The sequence below is a fragment of the Acanthopagrus latus genome, chromosome 19 (assembly GCF_904848185.1).
Source record: "Acanthopagrus latus isolate v.2019 chromosome 19, fAcaLat1.1, whole genome shotgun sequence".
Classification (NCBI taxonomy): Eukaryota; Metazoa; Chordata; class Actinopteri; order Spariformes; family Sparidae; genus Acanthopagrus; species Acanthopagrus latus.
This window is the reverse complement of record NC_051057.1, coordinates 8,577,572-8,596,589: the sequence shown is the minus strand read 5'-3', so window position 1 is coordinate 8,596,589 and position 19,018 is coordinate 8,577,572. Positions and strand designations below refer to the sequence as shown.

At 41.2% G+C, this 19,018-nt stretch overlaps 1 protein-coding gene across 10 annotated transcripts in view; it reads right to left on the bottom strand.

The window, feature by feature from the left end:
• The window catches only part of ntng1a (netrin g1a), a 270,500-nt gene that overhangs the window by 40,346 nt on the left and 211,136 nt on the right, over positions 1 to 19,018 (bottom strand). For all 10 annotated transcript variants that reach the window (XM_037078806.1, XM_037078805.1, XM_037078798.1 and 7 more), the window contains one exon: positions 17,380 to 18,023. In XM_037078806.1, coding sequence (XP_036934701.1) covers positions 17,380 to 18,023 — 644 coding nt within the window. The remainder of the gene's footprint in view (positions 1 to 17,379; positions 18,024 to 19,018) is intronic.

Below are 19,018 nucleotides of genomic sequence, written 5' to 3'. Positions count from 1 at the left end.
ATCAATCCGTCCAGGCCATCCATCTATCGAATCCTCAGCATTACTAATGTATGGAGTTGGACATGCTATCCAAGCAGGAGTCAATCAAGAGGTCTTTACCGCCTGTGACATGCCAAGCCAGCTCAATAGAATCGACATGCTGGGCCTCACTGATACTGCTCTCAGCTAAAGACTATTGGCCGCGGACCCGGCGACAGAAAGTGCACTGCGGAGGAGTGAGAGAGCTCCATCGGGGGGGAGGGGAGGGCGGTGTCACACAGATTCAAGGCGAGGCCAGGTTGGAGAGGTGACATTAAGCGATCCTGTCATTTCATAAGCGACACCACTGATTGGAGCCCTTAACGGAAGTAACTCCCCGAAGATCCCGCAGCATTGATTGGTTTGGGTCGGTGGCCAGTCCGCAAGCTGTGTGAGGTTAGACTGCACTTGACCTCTTTGTGTGTGTGAGAGAGAGAGAAAGCGTGTGTGAATAGAAAAAGAGAGTTTATGTGGAACGTGGCAGCATGAAACATTCACAGCCATACATTATCTCATTAATAACCTACTGTTTTTTGCACAAATATCTGTTTTGTACACAGTATCACCGATTTAATTCAAATTTAAATCCTATAGAGTAAAATAGCAGAAAACATGGGATGTAATAAAAAGCCATCACTTCTCAACTGTTTTATGTTATCTTGTTGCTTCTTGCAAATGTCACCAGCCATTAAACTTTGGCAACCCTCCTCCTTGTTACATAATCCCAAAGCCTTGAGGAGACGTCTTCAGTGGCTACGCCCACCAGGGGCCAGAATGTGAAACCAGGGTAGGACCCAAGGAGCAGGTGTAATTACAGAAAATGCTGGCAGTCTTCCAGCCAGCAGAAGGGTTAACTCTTCAACCCCGAGCGAGGGTCATCAATAGCTCTGGAGGAAACGCTGCACGCTGGTGTCTTGAAACTCTTGAAACGTGAGCCCCTGACACACCAGAGGGGGCAATGTTTCCTCTAAATTAAATGAGGGGCTGCATGGCCTCCTGGTGATTAATGGGAGCGGCATGAGACGTAAAGAATTGCTTGAAGGTGAGCATGCAGGTGTGTGTGTGTGTGTGTGTGTGTGTGTGTGTGTGTGAGAAAGAGAAAGGAGAAGACAGATGAAGATTTAGATAGAGAGAGGACAACTAGGTTTGTGTGTGTTTATATCTGGCCCATATATGTATTTATGCCTCCCCTAACAGCATTTCAAGCCAGCCTTTTTGGCAATTGTTATTCTCTAATAAATCAGGAAGAATGTGTCTTAATGCGGGACCATGCCGAATTTATATGCCAGCAAAACGACAGAAAATTGGCACCACTGAAAATAAGATGTTTGTGCAAATTGTAATATATACTGGGTCACCTTCCAACAAGAAAATAAGACTGCAAAAAATATGGGACAATAAAAATTAATACGACCGGTAACTGAAAATGCTTTCTTGTTGCAGATTGGCAACTGCAGCAGGTGAAGTGTATTTATGATCAAGCATTTCGGAAAGCCTGTAACATTTGGAGGCATAGTTATTCTACTGAGCAATTAGATTAGAGGAAGAAACTTTTTTTAGAGAGAGAGGGGGGAAAAGAGCAAAATCAGGTACCGTTATCAACTTTAAAAGACACGCACTACTGGTAAGCGCATTTAATGGAAGCGGTCTGTTCACCACAGCACAGAACAGCATATTTATACTAAAATAGTGAAAAATGCGGCTTTTTTAAAATTGGTTCTAATTCATTTAATTGGTGGAAAAGCCCCTTGAGATGAACCATCTTGTTTCAAGGGGTCCACAGACGAGGCTCTAATGAGTATACACAGCATAATATATTCAGTACGAGGCCACACCAAACTTTTCAGCAGGCCAAATGACAGGAAAGCTGCACTGCTAAAACTAGCATGTTTGCATTAATTAATTACAGTAGCAAAATATGAAGAGATGGGATTTTTGTATACATGGTGCCTGAAATTGATTTATCACCGCAGAGTGACTGTCGCAGCAGGGGGAATGTATTTCCAATTCAGCATCTGGGAAAAGCAGGTGTTAAATTTTGGTCATACATTTGAGAAAAACAGAGCGACGGGATGAAAAGATTAGAGACTATTGCCATTCTCCACATCTTTGCTCCAGTTGCTACTACACTGCAATAAAAGTACATGAGTGACAGACACTATAAATATCGCGGCAAAGTAAAAGACAGTTCAGCACCACAAAACAAGCCCAAAGACGAGCAAAGCCACGGCCGACTGATCTGTGTCAGGGACACAAACATGATGTCTAAAAAAATCCTTCAGAAATGTACAATTACCTTCCACACTCATGGTTTGTAATTCAAGGAAGGCCTTTTTCTTAATCAGAATCGACCTTTTCTGTTCAGTTTTGAGAAGCATGTATGACTGAATTTCCAGAATAACAGAAATCTTCAGAAATCTTTCTGACGCTCAATTCCTTTTAGTGTGCACAATACACATCATCAAGTTACAATCTCTAAAAATGATATGATTTAAAACCCAATTTCCTGATGTTATTTATGGCCACCTTTTTCCTGTGTTATTAATCATCTCTATTTGTAGAGTACAGAGTTCTTGTGCTGGTGGCAAAGAAAAAAACAGAAAAAAAACACAAATGTACCGTAAATGTAAATGTACCTAGGAATTTCAGAAGTCTATGAGTGTAGTTTGTGTGAACACTAGAAAATTATTTGTGGACAGCTTTGTAAGTCGGACCTATTGACTTTTGTCCAGACCCTCTAATCACCGTCATCCTCGTCATCAGCCCACATGGCCACTGATCTATCGCGCTCCAGTAAGTTACATTACCTTGCGAAAGTAGCGAAGGTCTGTAAAATTCAATACAGCACGTTTCCTTTGCTTGATTGTTATTCTCCCCCTCTTTTGTCAGTTGCGGCTCTATTGTACGCTCCTGTTCTGCTTGAAGGCTAAAGCACCGTCGGATGGCCATACATAATGAGTGCCTGCATTCATTGTCCTCCGCAAAAGATAACTCGCTCAGAATCGCTTTTCATGACTCAATGATCCCATTATCAAGCAGTTTTTATTCATCACTCCCTGTCGTCTCCAGATCAGAATCAAATATCTCGCTTGGGGAGGTTACCACATCGGCACTGTCACTGTGTGTGTGTGTGTGTGTACAAGACGTGAATTAGACAAACAGAAACAGTACGATGACGCTGTCAACACTTCTCCTTCTGTTAGAAATGCTGTATCTGCTTCAGCTTATGAGAGGGAAATGCTGCCATATGGTGTTTTCTTCACTGACGAGGCGCTCTTCTCATGTCGCCCATGCCGATATGGCTAGCTCAGTGGGTTGTCTGACTGATGAGGGGATGGCCAACTCTTTTTTGTCTTTCTAAACTCATCGGCACTTTCCTTCGCGTAGGTCAATGTTATTTTCATAACAATGATTCATGATCAAATTCTGTTTGAGACACAAGTATTAAGGCTTTTTAAGACCATATGCAAAGATTATTTTAAGATTATTTTGGGAGTTTCATGAGTCTCAATTTTGATGGGAATGGATTCTGCATTTCATATTTTCCGGAGAATACAGAAAATGATCATGTTGTGACTTTAGCTTGGGTCTTTAACAAAGTAGAATGCTCCTTTGCTTCTAGAGAACATGGCATCTTCGTGACAGTGCTTCATTTATAATGGTGGTTGTTTTTTGTTTTTTTCCTTCATCGTGAAGTGGCATCTCCTGCGACTTGGATATTTCATTTGGCCATATTGCGATATTAATGTGTTGGTTATTATCGATATAACATTTTTTAATAGGAGTATTACGTACTCTTATGTGATCATACTGCAGCTAAGAACTCTGTCATCTTTTTGAGTCTCTACACAGCAGTCTTATAGTCATCTGGTTAGGGGAAGGTTCCAATATAAACTCTTCATAAAGTTCTGTTTCTTGTTTTTTTTTGGTTTCCACCAATCCCCAAAGGAAATTTCTGGCTCTTATCTCCTGTTGAATGAAAAACAGTCAAAGTTGATGGCCATGGTTCACCAATCTTTGAATGTGAAGCTGCCAGCCATATTATCATCACCATCTTATTGCAGCTGTTTACAGTCAACCTAATGCAGCCTAAACAACTGTTTATATGTTGTATGTTTGCATGACATGAAGGAAGCACAAACTTTGATTTCCTCATGCAACCCGGTGTTGGATAATAACAAATAAATCAGTGTGACAGATGTAATTTCTGCCACCCTGTCAACCTAAATAGTACACTGGATATTTAAGAAACATTGGCTCTTTAGAAGCTCCCATTTCTCTCAATGGTACGTGTGTACGTTGTGTGTGTGATGAATTCAATTAAATCAGAGTTAATATACCGGTGTAAAAATAATAATACTCAAATTAAAATTTTAAACTAATATAAGAACATTTTTGTGCTTACAAACCTTAATATGTTGCACTAAATTATGGAACCATGTTGAAGCTTTTTTCTGAGCATAATGTTTAATGTTTTTCCAGATGGCACTCATTATGCAAGTGTTGCCAACATCTCCCCCAATCTCTACCAGTTATCAAATCATCAGTGTGGTTATGGGGGCTGCAAGTGAAGGAGAGGTCAATGAGGAGATTAGTCATGAAACCCTGACAGGAGGGCCCATTATGAAGGCGGCTGTAGACGACAAAGGCGGGGGGGACGACATGTCGAAAAAGGCCTCTCCATTAATAAAATGGGTCACCACATGAATGTTGAATGTGCTCTGTCGACGGTGAGGAAGAGAAAATGCCTCCTGATATGGCTGTTCTTTGCCCAAGACCCCTTTCTAGTACAAAGGAGGAAAACTGGCGACCCTAATCGGAGATAAAAAGGGCTTTATGAGAAATCAGATCGAAAAATGGCTCATTGTCTCCATTGAGACTGTCAACGTTTTAATGTAACTCCATGGTAAATAGTTGGTAATCAATCATTGGGTTTGTATGGGGGTAATAATGTATGGATCATGCCTGGAATCAAAGATGCTGCCTGCATTATCTCTGTGTGTATTCATATGGGTGTGTCTATGTGGGGATTCTAGATTGAATTCTAGCTGAACTAGACTTGGATTTATGGAATAAAATATGGGATAGATATTGCCTGGTGGATATACAACCCCCCCCCCCCCCCACACACACACACACACACACACACACACACACACACACAGACACACAGACACACAGTCACACACACACACAAACATAGTTTTAGATGTGGAAATACTGTATATGATGCCACCACATCCCATGTACACCAGTGAAGCGTGAGCTGTCTCATCATGCGGGACACATCGGCAGTGCAGTCTTCCAGTCCAGGACGTAAATCCAATTTGTTGTCTGTGTGCTGGCTACTAATAATGGTGAACCCACTGGGAGAGAAATCAATGCACCAAATATAAGATCTGCATTATCAGCAATGCAGCACTCAATGAGAAAACCAGTGCATCAAGTTCAAGTGTAAACTTCAGCTTGTGAAGTGAGAAATGAATATCGCTTCATCCCTGAGAACGGGGAAAAGGGATTTGTTGAGGCGACGCGCCTCCTGTCCTCGGCTCTGCTGATAAAATCTTCATGTCACTTGTAGCTTTGCTCCTCATATCTCTGGACTCGGTCGATTCCTCCGGCCTGTGATAAATAGTAGGGGATTGGCTTGTACACCTTCTGTGGGTTCAATGTCAGTGACATGGTGGCTTATCACTTGGTTTTATTTGCACGTAATGCTTTCAGTGTACTTGATTTTTTTTATCTCTGACTGAGCTGTTCTCTTCTGTTTACACTGTTGCCATGATTTACTTTTTATGTTAGCTGACATAGGGAGAGACCAACATAAATCGTTTTAGGCATGAAAACTTGACTTGAATCTCAGTTTTTAATCCCCCCCCCCCCCCCGTTGAGTCTCTTACCACTTGTTGTGCTATGTGTGGGGGAATTTCATGATTCTCCAAGGTCACTCCGTCTCCACGCAACAGTAAGTCATACGTGTCTTGTACAGATGTTAAAGTCTAGATAATGACAGAGCCACCGTCTCATTGTCTCTGCAACCTAGATAATCAAATCTACTGTGGATATGTCCACAGAACAGATGTCTGATGAACTAAGCCAAGACAAAGCTAACTGTTTGCGTAAACCTCGTAAGGAGGCCTTCGATCTCTCTATGTTTACAGACTAAGTCTGAACTATTTCACCTCTTAGTCCTCTGGCTACAGGGGAGAGATGCTGCATCACCCCCCCCTTTGCTATGTTATTAAACTGATGAATCACCTAACCACCCTAACCCTAACCTTGTAAGATATAATTTGGACATTTTCTCAATGTAAGTCATCGGTGTCTCTGAGTGTTGTCGTGAGCCAAAATTCCACAACACTATGGAGCAATGTTTGTACCAGTCTGTCCCCATTAGTTGGACCAAAAAAACAGTTCTGCTGTTGGTTTTCTGCTATTTCACTCAACAGAAGAGAAACAATACAAAAATGGATGTTAACAATGCATTTTATTATATATATATATATATATATATATATATATATATATATATATATATATATATATATATATATATATACACACATACAGTATATATATAAAAAGCATTGCAAATCTTTTGGGGAAGAAAATGAATTCAGCATGTTCATTCAGCCTCACTTTGCTCACATTAAGGCTACAGGTAATTCTTAATAAAGCTGAAATTGTATCATACTATATAATCAAAGGACAAGGACACTTCGACATGCAGACCGGTGGAATCGAACCAGCAACCTTCCAATTACAAGACGCTGACTCTACTCCTGAGATTTCCCACGGAAAACTGCTGCTTATCCTAAATGGAATATCTTATATGAATTTTAGAAGCAAAGTGCATCCAAAAAAACAAAGATGTTCACGCCAGCAATCTTCTTCTAGCAGTAATCTTAAAGCAGCATTGGTCTGCAAAGCAAAGACTGCCACTTTCACCTTCCCTCACACAAGCTACACCTACAGAGTTAGCCTCGTTTATAAATACTGCTTCGGCTGCAACAAACTTCATTCAGTATGAAAACAAGAGCAAGCAAACACTCTGCTGTTTGTGCTATGAATATTAAAAAAAATAAATATCATGGGCCTTATGAAAGTACAGTACAATGGGTTTAAGCTGGATTGTCTTTGGAAAGGAGCAATTCAGCAAACAGAGACTAAGCAGTCAAAATCCATCCTTCTTTCATCCTTCCCATTTGTATGTGAGAGTTGTAGGCAGCATGGGGAGAGGTTTTATAAGGCAACGAGGAGAATCTGTGCTTGGAGAAGGGTCATATTATACATTGAAGTAGTCTGGGATTTAAAGTCCACCTTAGCACTGACCCTCACATTCACCTCCAAAGACACACAGGACAAATAAAAATGTTCCACTCTGACAGCTGCCCCTAAATACTGAGGATAACATTTGTTGTTTGTTGAAACAAAAGACATTCAAAATTCACTGATCAAATTCAAATCATTTTTTCCCTCACACTCAAAACGATACACAACCTCATTCACTTCACAAAGAACTTCTCATTTTCTGAAGAAGGAACCTTGGATTCATGTTTATCCAGACTAAACTTGTTCTGAATGTTTATTGATTAAACTTTTTTGTATTTCCGAACCAGCAATGGATTGTTTCCATTCTTGGTACTACCTGGGGAATGAAAATGAAATATTTTCTTAACATTAACTTCATTATTTGTGCTGTTTATGCCTTAGGTTACATGCAATTCAGTTAAGCTCCATCATTAGTGTGCATCTTAAAACACAAAGAGCACTAGATAACAGCACACCATTTTCTAAATTACACATTAAACAGAAGTATAGGAATACGATGAGACTACAATTTTTATCCAATGTTAGAAAGGTTGCTTGGGCAGGTATGTGCAAAATGTAATTTGTTAAATCATGTGCTGGCCTTTAATTCTGAATCACTGTGATTTAATATCCCTTTAATGAAACCCTGTGAGAGTTTAGCAGCAGGGCTCTGATACAAATATTCTTGGAAGGAAATTGCAGATTTTGGAACAAGTGATGCCTTTCATGTAGTTACTGTATGAGCTTTTCTTCCTGTGGTCAACTAGTGAAATAAGTCGCTGTCAGCCTTGTCACGGATTCTATCACTCTAAATACAAAGTTACTGTCGATTTTTGTTACATATTCTTTGACGACCTTTAATGGCCAATTCCACTGATATATGGTTGTGCAATGACTTAACGTGCCCCCCTGTTTTATATGATGATTATATATGGTGGTAATATGCCTGTGCCACTTTAGCGTTACAAGGTTTGCAGATTTATAGTGCTCAGCATTTAACTTAAAGCATCCCTGGACCTTTCATCGGGCCAGACGATATGACCTTAAAGTAATATTGCACTATTTTAGACTATATCGTATTACACAATATATTTTCAGTATAGTAGGAATGGCCATTGGTATCTTTAATATAACGAACTTATACATCAACAATCATCAGCGATGTGGGTTTAATGACTAAGTGGGTAAAGGCAAGAATTAGAACAAGTTGAACAGTCTGGTAAGTTCAGACGACATCACTAATATAATATAATATAATATAATATAATATAATATAATATAATATAATATAATATAATATAATATAATATAAATATTAATATTGTCAGCATGCTATCATTCTCAATAAGACAATGCTAACATGTTTAAGTTTAGCAGGTATAATACTATCAATGGTCACTTTAGCTGAGCTGCTTAGCATGGTATATAGTGGTATACATTTTTAATAGTTTTGGGGAATTCTTTCATAAACTACTGGACAAATAAAATGAATTAGATAGAAAGTTAATAAGTTCAGATGCTTCCACTAGTCACTGATACATTTGCATTAAACCATACATGTCAATGTCACAGTAGTGCTAAAGGAAAAGTCAGAGTGTCACCAAAGTCATGAGGATTCATCCTCTAGACACCATGGATATCTGTATAAATTCATGTCAGTCAATTTAGAAACCGACCAAAGGCCAACGCTGCTGGCATGGTTAAAAATGTGGCTTCTCTCCTTAATAAGACCTAATTAAGCATCTAACCAAGGCTTGATTGACAGGACAAACATCAGCATGCAGAATATTTCTGTCCCACCATCCAGGAATTTGCCCTGTTATTGTCTGTAGCCATAAAGGACACAGGCATGGTGACAATGGTCCGATTAATGCCTGCAGCCATAAGCAGATGATGTTGCAAAGGCAGCTGCGGCCTCTAGATATGGTGCACTGGGCCCTCCTCTCATATCATATCTCATGCACCTCATATTCTGCCTCCGCCTGCTGCAGTTTTCAAAAAAAGCCCTTTCCTCGTATTCTTTTCTCTTTTACCTTCACGGTTCACATGTGTATTGCTTCGGGGAGGATTTTGCAGCTGGTAACATCCAATTAATTGTTCAGGGGGTCCAACTTCTATATTAATACAGACTCACAGTGACACACCCACCACAGCTGGCTCTAGGTGAATTCATGTTCGAGTAAATGGCTGTGGATGGTAAATGCTCATCAAAAATAAACCACTGGGAACAAATTCTACATTACTGGCCTCATTATCTATATCAACAAGAATTTAAAAAGCGAGGCATCAAAGCGGGAGTGGCACGAGGGCAATCGGGGGACGGCAGGTGGCTTTGTGATGAGACCAGTAAAATTGGAGCAAAATGGAATTAATACATCATGTCAGGATTTATTTCATGTTTTCTCTGTTGCTCTCCACCTTGCTCTCTGCAGGTGGAGGTCGGCCCCCTAAAAACTACAAATGTCCCATGTGGCAAAAAGTGAGATTTCCTTTATCTTTTGTAATATAAAGCAGTTCTAGGTGCTGTATAAATACTGTGAAAGTATCAAAGCGCTCAATCCGTGGAGGAACGGACACCACCTGTATCTTGAAAGCAGAGCTAATGCGGAAATAATATGGTGGCTGGTGCCTGCACAGGCCTTTGAACAAACCTACATGGATCAAAAATTCAAACTAGAATCCTTACTGAACTTGTATGCAGAGCAAGCAGTCCTGTCAATGGTTCTAGAGATGTCTCTTTAGAATGGCAATGGGGCAGGTGCTTGCATGTTGCGTTACTGTGGGGGAAAAAAATGGAAATAAGGCTAAGCAGAGCTGATCTAAATAACAGTAAAATGGTCGATACAGGTGGTGTAGCCATAGACAGCATGAGAAAAATGTGCTTTTAGAATATTAAAGCAACATTATGTAGAAATTGTTATTTTTGTAGTTCACACAAATTCCAGGTCTGAAATGATTTATCAAACATACCGTAGGTGCTAACGACAAAAGTCATTTTGTCATGTCGGGAAATCTTTTATCTTGGAAGTAAACACGTGACAACCTTGCACGTGCACCCTTTTAAAAACCTCATCCAGCAGGCACATCCAAAGCATACGTACGTTGGCGTAAAAAAAGTTTCCGTGCCAACTGAGAAAAAAAAAAATTCAACTTGGCAGTCTCTAGCAGGGGGGCCGTCATCTGGAGACAAACCGAGGGAGGAGGATCAAAGGCAGAGAGGTGGAGAAACGGCCTGGACAGAAGTCAGGAAAGACAGGTGATGTAGGTGTTGATGGGAGGAAGAAGAAAGAGATAAAGGGAAGAGAGAGGCAGCTGCGGCTAGTTGGCATTTTGGTCTGAGGCAGCCGCTGACTGGCTAATTGAGTTCTGTCAGTAACAAGATGCAAGGAGATAAAGCGAGGTCAGGTGTCATACTGAGATAAATGAAGGTTCCTAACAGGTCAAAGGCAGAAAAAAAACATGCGGGTGACGTCAATCGAGGTCTCAAATGTCTGTTTGGGACAACGGTTAGTCCTCCTTTGTCTGCAGGTGGGGCACTGATGATTGTCAGCCCTCATCGTGAATAAACTTGTCATTTAACCCCCTTAATGTGCTACAGAAATCTTAAACCAAAACTACAAAATCAGGACAAACCATGTACCTTCACTGACGAAGACTGATCATATTTCAGTTCCAAACTAGAGGTCAACAGTTAATAAAGCATCCTACGCTTTCTGTCTCAATGGACCCACAAGTGTAGGAAGGCAGCTCGCAGCTTCAAACTGAACACTCAAAACGGAAATAAATAAAAAAAAACTGCAGAAAATAAATAAAAGAAACACTTCCTTGCACACTTTGAAGTGGGAAGGAGGATAAACAAGGGAGCAGGGAGGGGAGAAGGTAAGCGTAGGTAGGAGGATAGACAAAGGCCAGGGAACAATTTAATTTTAGAATGCGTGTTTGGTATCTAATCATGTCATTCACAAAAAAGCAATGTATCAATGTATCACCACAATACGGTACAAAACACACAGATGGCAACGTAAAGCAATTTCGGTGTCAGAACCTAAAGAGCAGTAGTATAAAATATAATTCAGTGTAATTTTAAGGTATTTCTACATCACAACATATTTTCTTTTTTTTGAAAGACCTAATTTTTCAACAGTGTTATAATGCTATATATTATAATACATCAGTCACAGGGGCCAGGACTTTTACTGAGCATACTTTACACACACAGTTTATAATTTCAGCAGCAGTTAAAGCTTTATTCCACGCGCTCTTGACGCTCTTCTGGAAGTTTCATTGAAGGGTGAACAACTGAAATGCAACATTGCCCTGATAAGATTACTCTGAACCTGGCATAATGTCTCATACATCTGAAGACATTTCAGATGCTTGAATGAAAAATGTTACAAATGATTCCTTTATTGATCTTGAGATCTTTTACATGTAGTGGAGAATGTTTTCGTACTTTAAGGACAATAGTCTTGGTCATAATAGTCTGATAATGGCAGGAGTTGGAACAGTGTATGGAAACAGTGACTGTGTGGACAGCAAAGTGACAGATTGATAGATGGCAGCAGAATGAATTGGGTGTATGGTTACATCCACTTTAAAGCTCTGCCCTTTGAGTAGCAACCACATCACTGCTTTCTGTATTTCCTCTTTGATGAGTCACCCCTGGACGCTCCACTTCCATTACCATCATTATACAGTAAATATGACACAGACATCCATTAGACAATTTGACTTAAAGCCTCATTGACATTTGAAATATCTCACTTATCTAATTTGCTGCTGGACTAACAAAAGGCTACGGTCATTTGATTAAAGCTATAAAAACCCACACGCTGCGTGGATGTCAACAGATGGTCTAAGTTATCTGGACCCATCACTTAGCCTGTCCCACAAACCTGGCATTCTCCTACACAATGACTAATGCAGACTGCTGATTCAAAAAAAGCTGAAATGCAGTGCACAGCGGAAGGTAAATAGATGCTTATAGTGGCAGAGACAGAGAGAGGGAGAGAGAGAGACAGAGAGACAAAGGAACAGACAGAGAGAGACTAAGGAGGGTAGACAAGTGGAATGACTTATTCAAGGGGGAAGTGGGCAGGAAGAAACATGAAATTAGCACAAATAGATTATGTGTCGGCTACAGGCAGGCCTAAGAGCAAGCCAAGCACTGTGGAGGGAGAGCGAGGAGAGAAAAAAAAGAAAAAAGCAGACTGACTTCTTGTTTGTTCCTCCCTTAGGGGAGATCCGATAGAGCCATCACTCACCAAATTGCTGATCTGTAGTTGAAACAGCTGTGTCCAAACCACACATGCACTGAACACCACAGCAATTAGAATGCACTGATAGTTTGACCTGTGCACCGTGTGAGAAATTAACTGGCTCATCTATATGATATTTTTTGGATGGCTCAGATGTACGTTCAGTATGCTTAGCGTACTTTTTTGATATTAGTGGGTAGCAGCGGTCCAGACTTTTCACCTTAGGGTTAACAAACAAAGTAGCGGGAATGCCTGAAGTGATAGTTTGGAAAATACTTTCCGAGCGTTGGATGAAACGATCGATACCACTCTCATGTCTGTATGATAAATATGAGCTACAGTCAGCAGCCGGTTAGCACGACTTTGCATTTAGCAGCTCATTCTCACTCCCAGTGGGTCAAATACAGCAGCCTGGTCAGTGGCCCTTTGCTTTTTAGTGTGACGCTGTAGGTAGCCCTGCAGTAGTATAAAATGTGTTCAGGCAATGACATTTCATGCCAGATGACTGAATAATGTGGTTTACTTTCTTTGATACTTCACATAGTACCGCAGAGGTGCAGTGTTCTCATTGTTCGACATGCATTAATCCAAATCAAAAACATTCTTTAAGTGCATTGGAATGATGACTCATGTGTGACAATATGTTGATATTTACTATGGGTGGTAGATGTGTACAGCAATATGATAGCTACAGATGGTTATTATACCGATTTCAATACATATGTCAACCAGGTATCAACACTCAGATATATAAATAATATGTATTTAGTCGATACATCTTCTAAACTAAATAGTGTGTAATATCAATGTTACATGGATTTTAGGTGATCAAAAGTCAGGGTAAAGAGAGAATAGCACCAAAATTAATAAAGAAGAACAAATACATCATATTTTCTGTTCCATGCATTCTGTGCTGCCTCAAGTGACATCACCTGAAGTAATTTATCAGACTTCAGGCACTTCCCTCTGGAGCCACAAAAGTTTTTGTACAGCTCTTCTTTCTTCAGAAATATATCAGTACTCTCCAAGACCTGTAAATGCTCTCTGATGTTTTAATGGATGCTATTCTGTCTCAAAGAGGCACGTAAGAAAAACACGGCATCAGTAAATTCAAACATCGAGTTCAAAACCAATTGAAAGGGAAAGGTTATATTTTTTTTTATACAACTCTGATTTTCCACAATACATAAAGGCATAATTCAGCAGCTGCCCCTTGTGACTGAAAATAAATTAACCTACAAATAATTCTCTGAAACCTCTTTGGTTGGAGAAACATTACAAACAACAGTTTACTGTTAACCCGCTAAATGAAATTACTATAGAGACTGAATTTGAAAAAGAAAAGCGCTGCACACACTCTTTACAGTAGAGGAATATAACAAATCTCTAATAAAGGTGAATCAGAGGCCAATGTCTGATTCTATAAGAAAACCTGAAGCCACAGACGGACAGCATTTTTCTGTAATTTGAAATGATCTGGAGTTTGGAGAAGAGTGCGTGGTGGACTGTTACCAATAAGGACATACCAAGAAAAAAGTAAGAAGGAAGTTTTCAGTGCCGCTTGTAAATTAAATGAACTTCTTCTTCTTTTAAAGGCAATCAGGAGACAAGTCAAGAGTTAGAGCTTTGTTTAACATCCAAATGATGTTTCCAAGGGTTCTGAATCGCAAAAGTTGTGCTTCATGTGAGTTCAACTGCAGCAGACCAGGAGTTGTTCACGATGACATTTTAATATGCCGGGGTCGTCGTCAGTGTGGAGGTTCATATTCAGTGAACAAGATTCTCCTTCCACGAGGCTGACAGGGAATCTTGAGCAGAAAAAGGTCGGCGCAATCCACCCCTTCTAGTGAACCGTTGTTTCTGACCCTCCTTGATAATGCCCCTTGGCACATGTATACTTAGGAAATGAACTCCCACAGGTTCATGGGTAAATAGATGATACACAATTTATTTTCCCTATGTGTGGGTTTGCTGTACAAAAACAGGGTAGCCAAAAAGATGGAAATTTAGTTAAGACTATGCACGGGGCTGACATTATTTTTTATGCACTGTCAACAGGAATCAGAAGCACAAGTCTGATGCCAGATTGGGAGGTTATTTAAAACGTTGGCCAGCAGACAGGATTTTAGCGCTCAACCACCATGACGGTGGCATGATATAAAAGTGGTGCCATAAATCCCACCTACAGCTCTTGATATGAGCATTATTTCCTGGCTCGTGATGGGTAATGATGAATACGTAGTTGGTGTTCTTGGTGCAGTTGAGTGGTGGTACATAACAAAATGGGACTGGGTCTCTGTGTCAGACTCAAGGCAGGGACCGAGGGCCCCTTCAGAGACACGACTACTCTGCAGGAGAAACAGAGCGAAACAGGAAGCAGGGGACAGAGGCTGAAAGAAAGAAGAAGCGAGCCAGAAAGAGATCCTTTGGTAGCCTGAATCTTTTCAGGCTTTAATTACACTATATTGATCACAGGCGGGAGGGTGGAGGAGGAGGAGGAGATCGAGCAAGGGGGGAGAGACAGTTGGCCAAATTGCAGGCTGCAGTTACTGTAAAGCATGTAAAAAAGGGAGGCAGAGCAATTATACCAAAGTTATACAGTAGATAATTAGAAAATCCTCCCAACTCTGCGCACTTTCTCTCTGCCCACACCCATTAACTCTGCTGATACATTAACACAGTAAGGGTGTCAAATTCATTCAAGTCACCCGGCCGTATGCATTGTTCTCATCCATCTCACAGCTCCATGCTCGGTTTGATTTGAAATTCTTCGCATCGATTTTTTTCTCCCTAGCGCCTTTGCTCCGCTCCTTCCTTGTAATCAACCATAATAGAATGGTCATGCATGACACTCCTGGCTTCCCTGTAACAACTTGAGCTACATGTTAGGAGGCGAAGAGGTCTACTTCTGCAAAGTTGCGCTTCTTCCCTTCTCCTTCCCATCTTTTCTAGGTTGACCTACTTCAGCAAAGAGCTTAGGTTCCTTTCTTTGTTTCTCACACTGTTGTGGCAAGGGCAGAAAATCTGCGAGCTCTCCTACTGTATTTCCCTCCACACCCCCTCTCTCTCCTGATCCAGGCGGATGGCAGCTGAGTCCAGCACAGTGAAATGTGCCAGATTCAACCTCACTGGCCCTGCAAAATCGCTCCCGCCGAGTCTCACAGAACTGTATTCCGGGGGTTAAGGAGCTTATGTCTCGTATACGACGCATGGAGAAAGGGGCTGAGCAGTGATTCGCCATGGGAGGGGGGGAAAAGGAGAGTGAAGCTTCTCTGTGTTGAGTGTATCTCATTATGGCTGAACTGTGTGTTACCTTTGGTAAACAGTGGGGAACATTTCTCAGGCGAGCGTCACTCTAAAAGCAGCAGGCTGGTAAACGACAGCAGCCCGATGGTGGCGCACAGCCATTGCTCAAATCAACAGCCCCACAGGGATGTATGAGTTCGGTCATGATTAGTCAGATAGAATAAATAATCTGCGCTTATGACAGCCCCCTTCATTTCTGCGGGTGTTGAATGAATGCCCCGTCCAAATCTTTTGTGTTAGTAAATTCCCTCCAGTTATTTTTTTGCTGAATGACCTTCTCAATCACAAGAAAAGTCGAAAATTCAATTTCTGAAAGAGGCATTCATTATCATAGCGCCTTGTGCTCAAGGGTACCTGCCCATTTACTACATAACGTAAGAGCATTGTGTAGTGTAGCCGCACTCCATTTTAATGGCATATTAAGGAAATCAACAAATTAGAGATTCATTAAACAGCCTGAAGGGTTTTGAAGATATTAATGTGAATATCGTCACGGCAGCAAACACATTATTACAGTACGACTATGGATTAGCCATGGTAGCATGAGAAAGACGGTTTGATTATAATTGAATTATTTCAAAAAGCCACATTGGTTAGAGAAACTGATGTTTGCTGTGACTAAACACAGCACTACTAAGATTCCATTTGTAGTCTTGTCTACCTTCAGGCCAAGGCACAATGTGACACTAGCGCTGTTGTGAGCCACATTCTGGCAGGGCTGACTTCTATCCATATGTTTGAATTGTTGATGTTCCGCCATTCTGCACTTCTGCACTGCCAGCATCTCATGTGTGAAAAGCAAAACAAGAGTAATGAAATCTTCATTCCTTCACCCCTACAACCACATTCACATTTGTTAAATTGAAAAAGCACACAGTGTAAAACAGATCCACTTAAGTCAATGCCCCAGTGACTCGTAACGTTGCAAAGTGGGGGGGGGAAGCATTTGACGTCCTTTACGCTAAAAGTATAATGCTGTGTTGTTTTCATGTTATATGACCCTCTGTGGATTTTGTAAATCAAACACTAATTACAACGTGCACTGACCTGATGGCTGAAATGCTTCCGCTAAAGTCTTCCTCGGGCTGACAGACAGCTGAGTGAGTTTGGTGTCCAAAATAGATCGCTTCAGCAAGCCGTAAGCAGCTTGGTTAATTAAGACATGCTGACAACTGGTGAACTCTGCGAATCATTATGGATCCCCTGCCTAATTGGAAAGAATGTTCATGGTAAACACATTTTTCTTCTCTATTGGGTTGCTGCACTGTTGCTTCAATAAAACCCACAGAAACTACACCAACAGCCTTTAGGGTCTTTTTGACACAAGTCCACCAATAGCTGAATAAACCTACAGTACATGTCAAGGGAAAAAAATGCTGTTGGACCTCCATCTTCTCTTAGAAATGTGGAAATGTACCCAAATAACAAATTGACATTCTTGGGGTGGCGAGGAGTCTGCGGCCTTGAATCAGAATTCAGGTCTTACCTGCCCTGGACTTTGATGTCAGAGATGGCATAGAAGTATCTGGACAGGTTGTTCTCGTCCACCATCGTAGCTCCTGTAGCAGGTCGGAGCAGGCGGACTCTCAGGTCTGTGATGGTAAAGAAGTCCCTCAGGTTCTTGGTGGTGTCCAGCTGGCCGTAAAGTGAAGCCATGTTGTGCAGCCGGGGCCCAGCAAACAGTGCAAAGCGATCCTTGATCTCAAAACGCACTGTTTTGTCATACTTCCACACATAACCTCGGGAGTAGTCCTCAGTGCAGATGATGTCCAGCAGGGTATGCTGGGTCAGGTCCTGCACCGTCTTGGGCTCCATGGTGAAGGCGTCCAGGCAGTCTGTGGCATAGAACTGGTAGGGCTGCCAGGTTCGTCCATAATCCAGCGACTTTTCTAGGACCATCTGTTCGGGTCGACCTGACTCAAAGGTGAGGACGATGTCATCGGTCAGTTCGATGGTCTTGTTCCAAGATAGCGTGATGTTGACCAGGAGGGCCTTTGGGTACTTCTTCCAAGATGTGGACTGCCAGAATGTTGTGGGGTTACGGCCCTCGATGTCGAACATGAGCTCCGGAGGGTGGGCGAGTTCCTCTGTGGTGGCATCACATTCATTATTACACATATAGGGGTTCTCCTACATAGAGAGAGAGCAGAGAAAACCAAGGAGGGAAGGAGGAACAAAAAAGGAATGAAAAGCCGTTAGTCTTGGCGAGAACGAGAACAAATTAGGTCATTTTCACAGTTGATCTGGAAGAGAACTCAATGTAGGAATGGGGCTGTATGCGTCATATACCATGTTATTAGGAGAGTAATTCAGGGATTTGTGAAACTGAATCAAAAGTGTGTCATGTGCATACACGCAGTATGCAATCTATGAATATTTGAAGCCACTTAGCTTTATGTTGTGCATTTATCTTCAAAGAGTCTGCCAAAACCTCTGTTGACTCTTGTCATCACAGCGCATTTTCCCTGCTCTCTTGTCACTACACCAAGTCACTACAAATATCATGACATATCCTTCCCAGATTTGAAATTAAGATGTCTGTTTTCTTCAGCTCTCCAACGCTGGAAACACAGGAATAGAGTGAATGTGTCAAATGGCCCAGAGGAACTCATTCGCAAACTGAATAGATCAAATGAATAGCTTTGAAAGAAATGTCTCTTTTCAGTCATATGTTGAACTGAGCTCTCTGAGTCTTGAAGGATCTGCAAGTGTCTAGGGTTGTAACTTATTTATTTTTTCTACTTCAATTCATTAAAACCAAGTACATCACCTAAATTCAACATGACTTCATACATAAAGGACTAATAGATGTTTATTTTTTATCCCTCGTATCTGAATTTGGCTCGGGGTTTTCAGGAACTATTCTCAAACCTTTAAATTCATCACACCTCCTTGCTTGAGAGAGGTCTTTCCAAAAACATTTGTCCGAGTTACCACAAATCATTACCAGGCGATGTTCACTCCTTGCTCCCTGGGGCCTCCATCTAGCTGTCAGGGGGAGGAGGCACTTCTCCAAGAGGACCTTTCAAGTGCTACAAGCTCCAATTTATCAGGACAAGATAATCCACTACTTGATTAGGTGGGAGATGTCACCCTGTGCGTTTGCCCATGTGTGTATGTGTGGA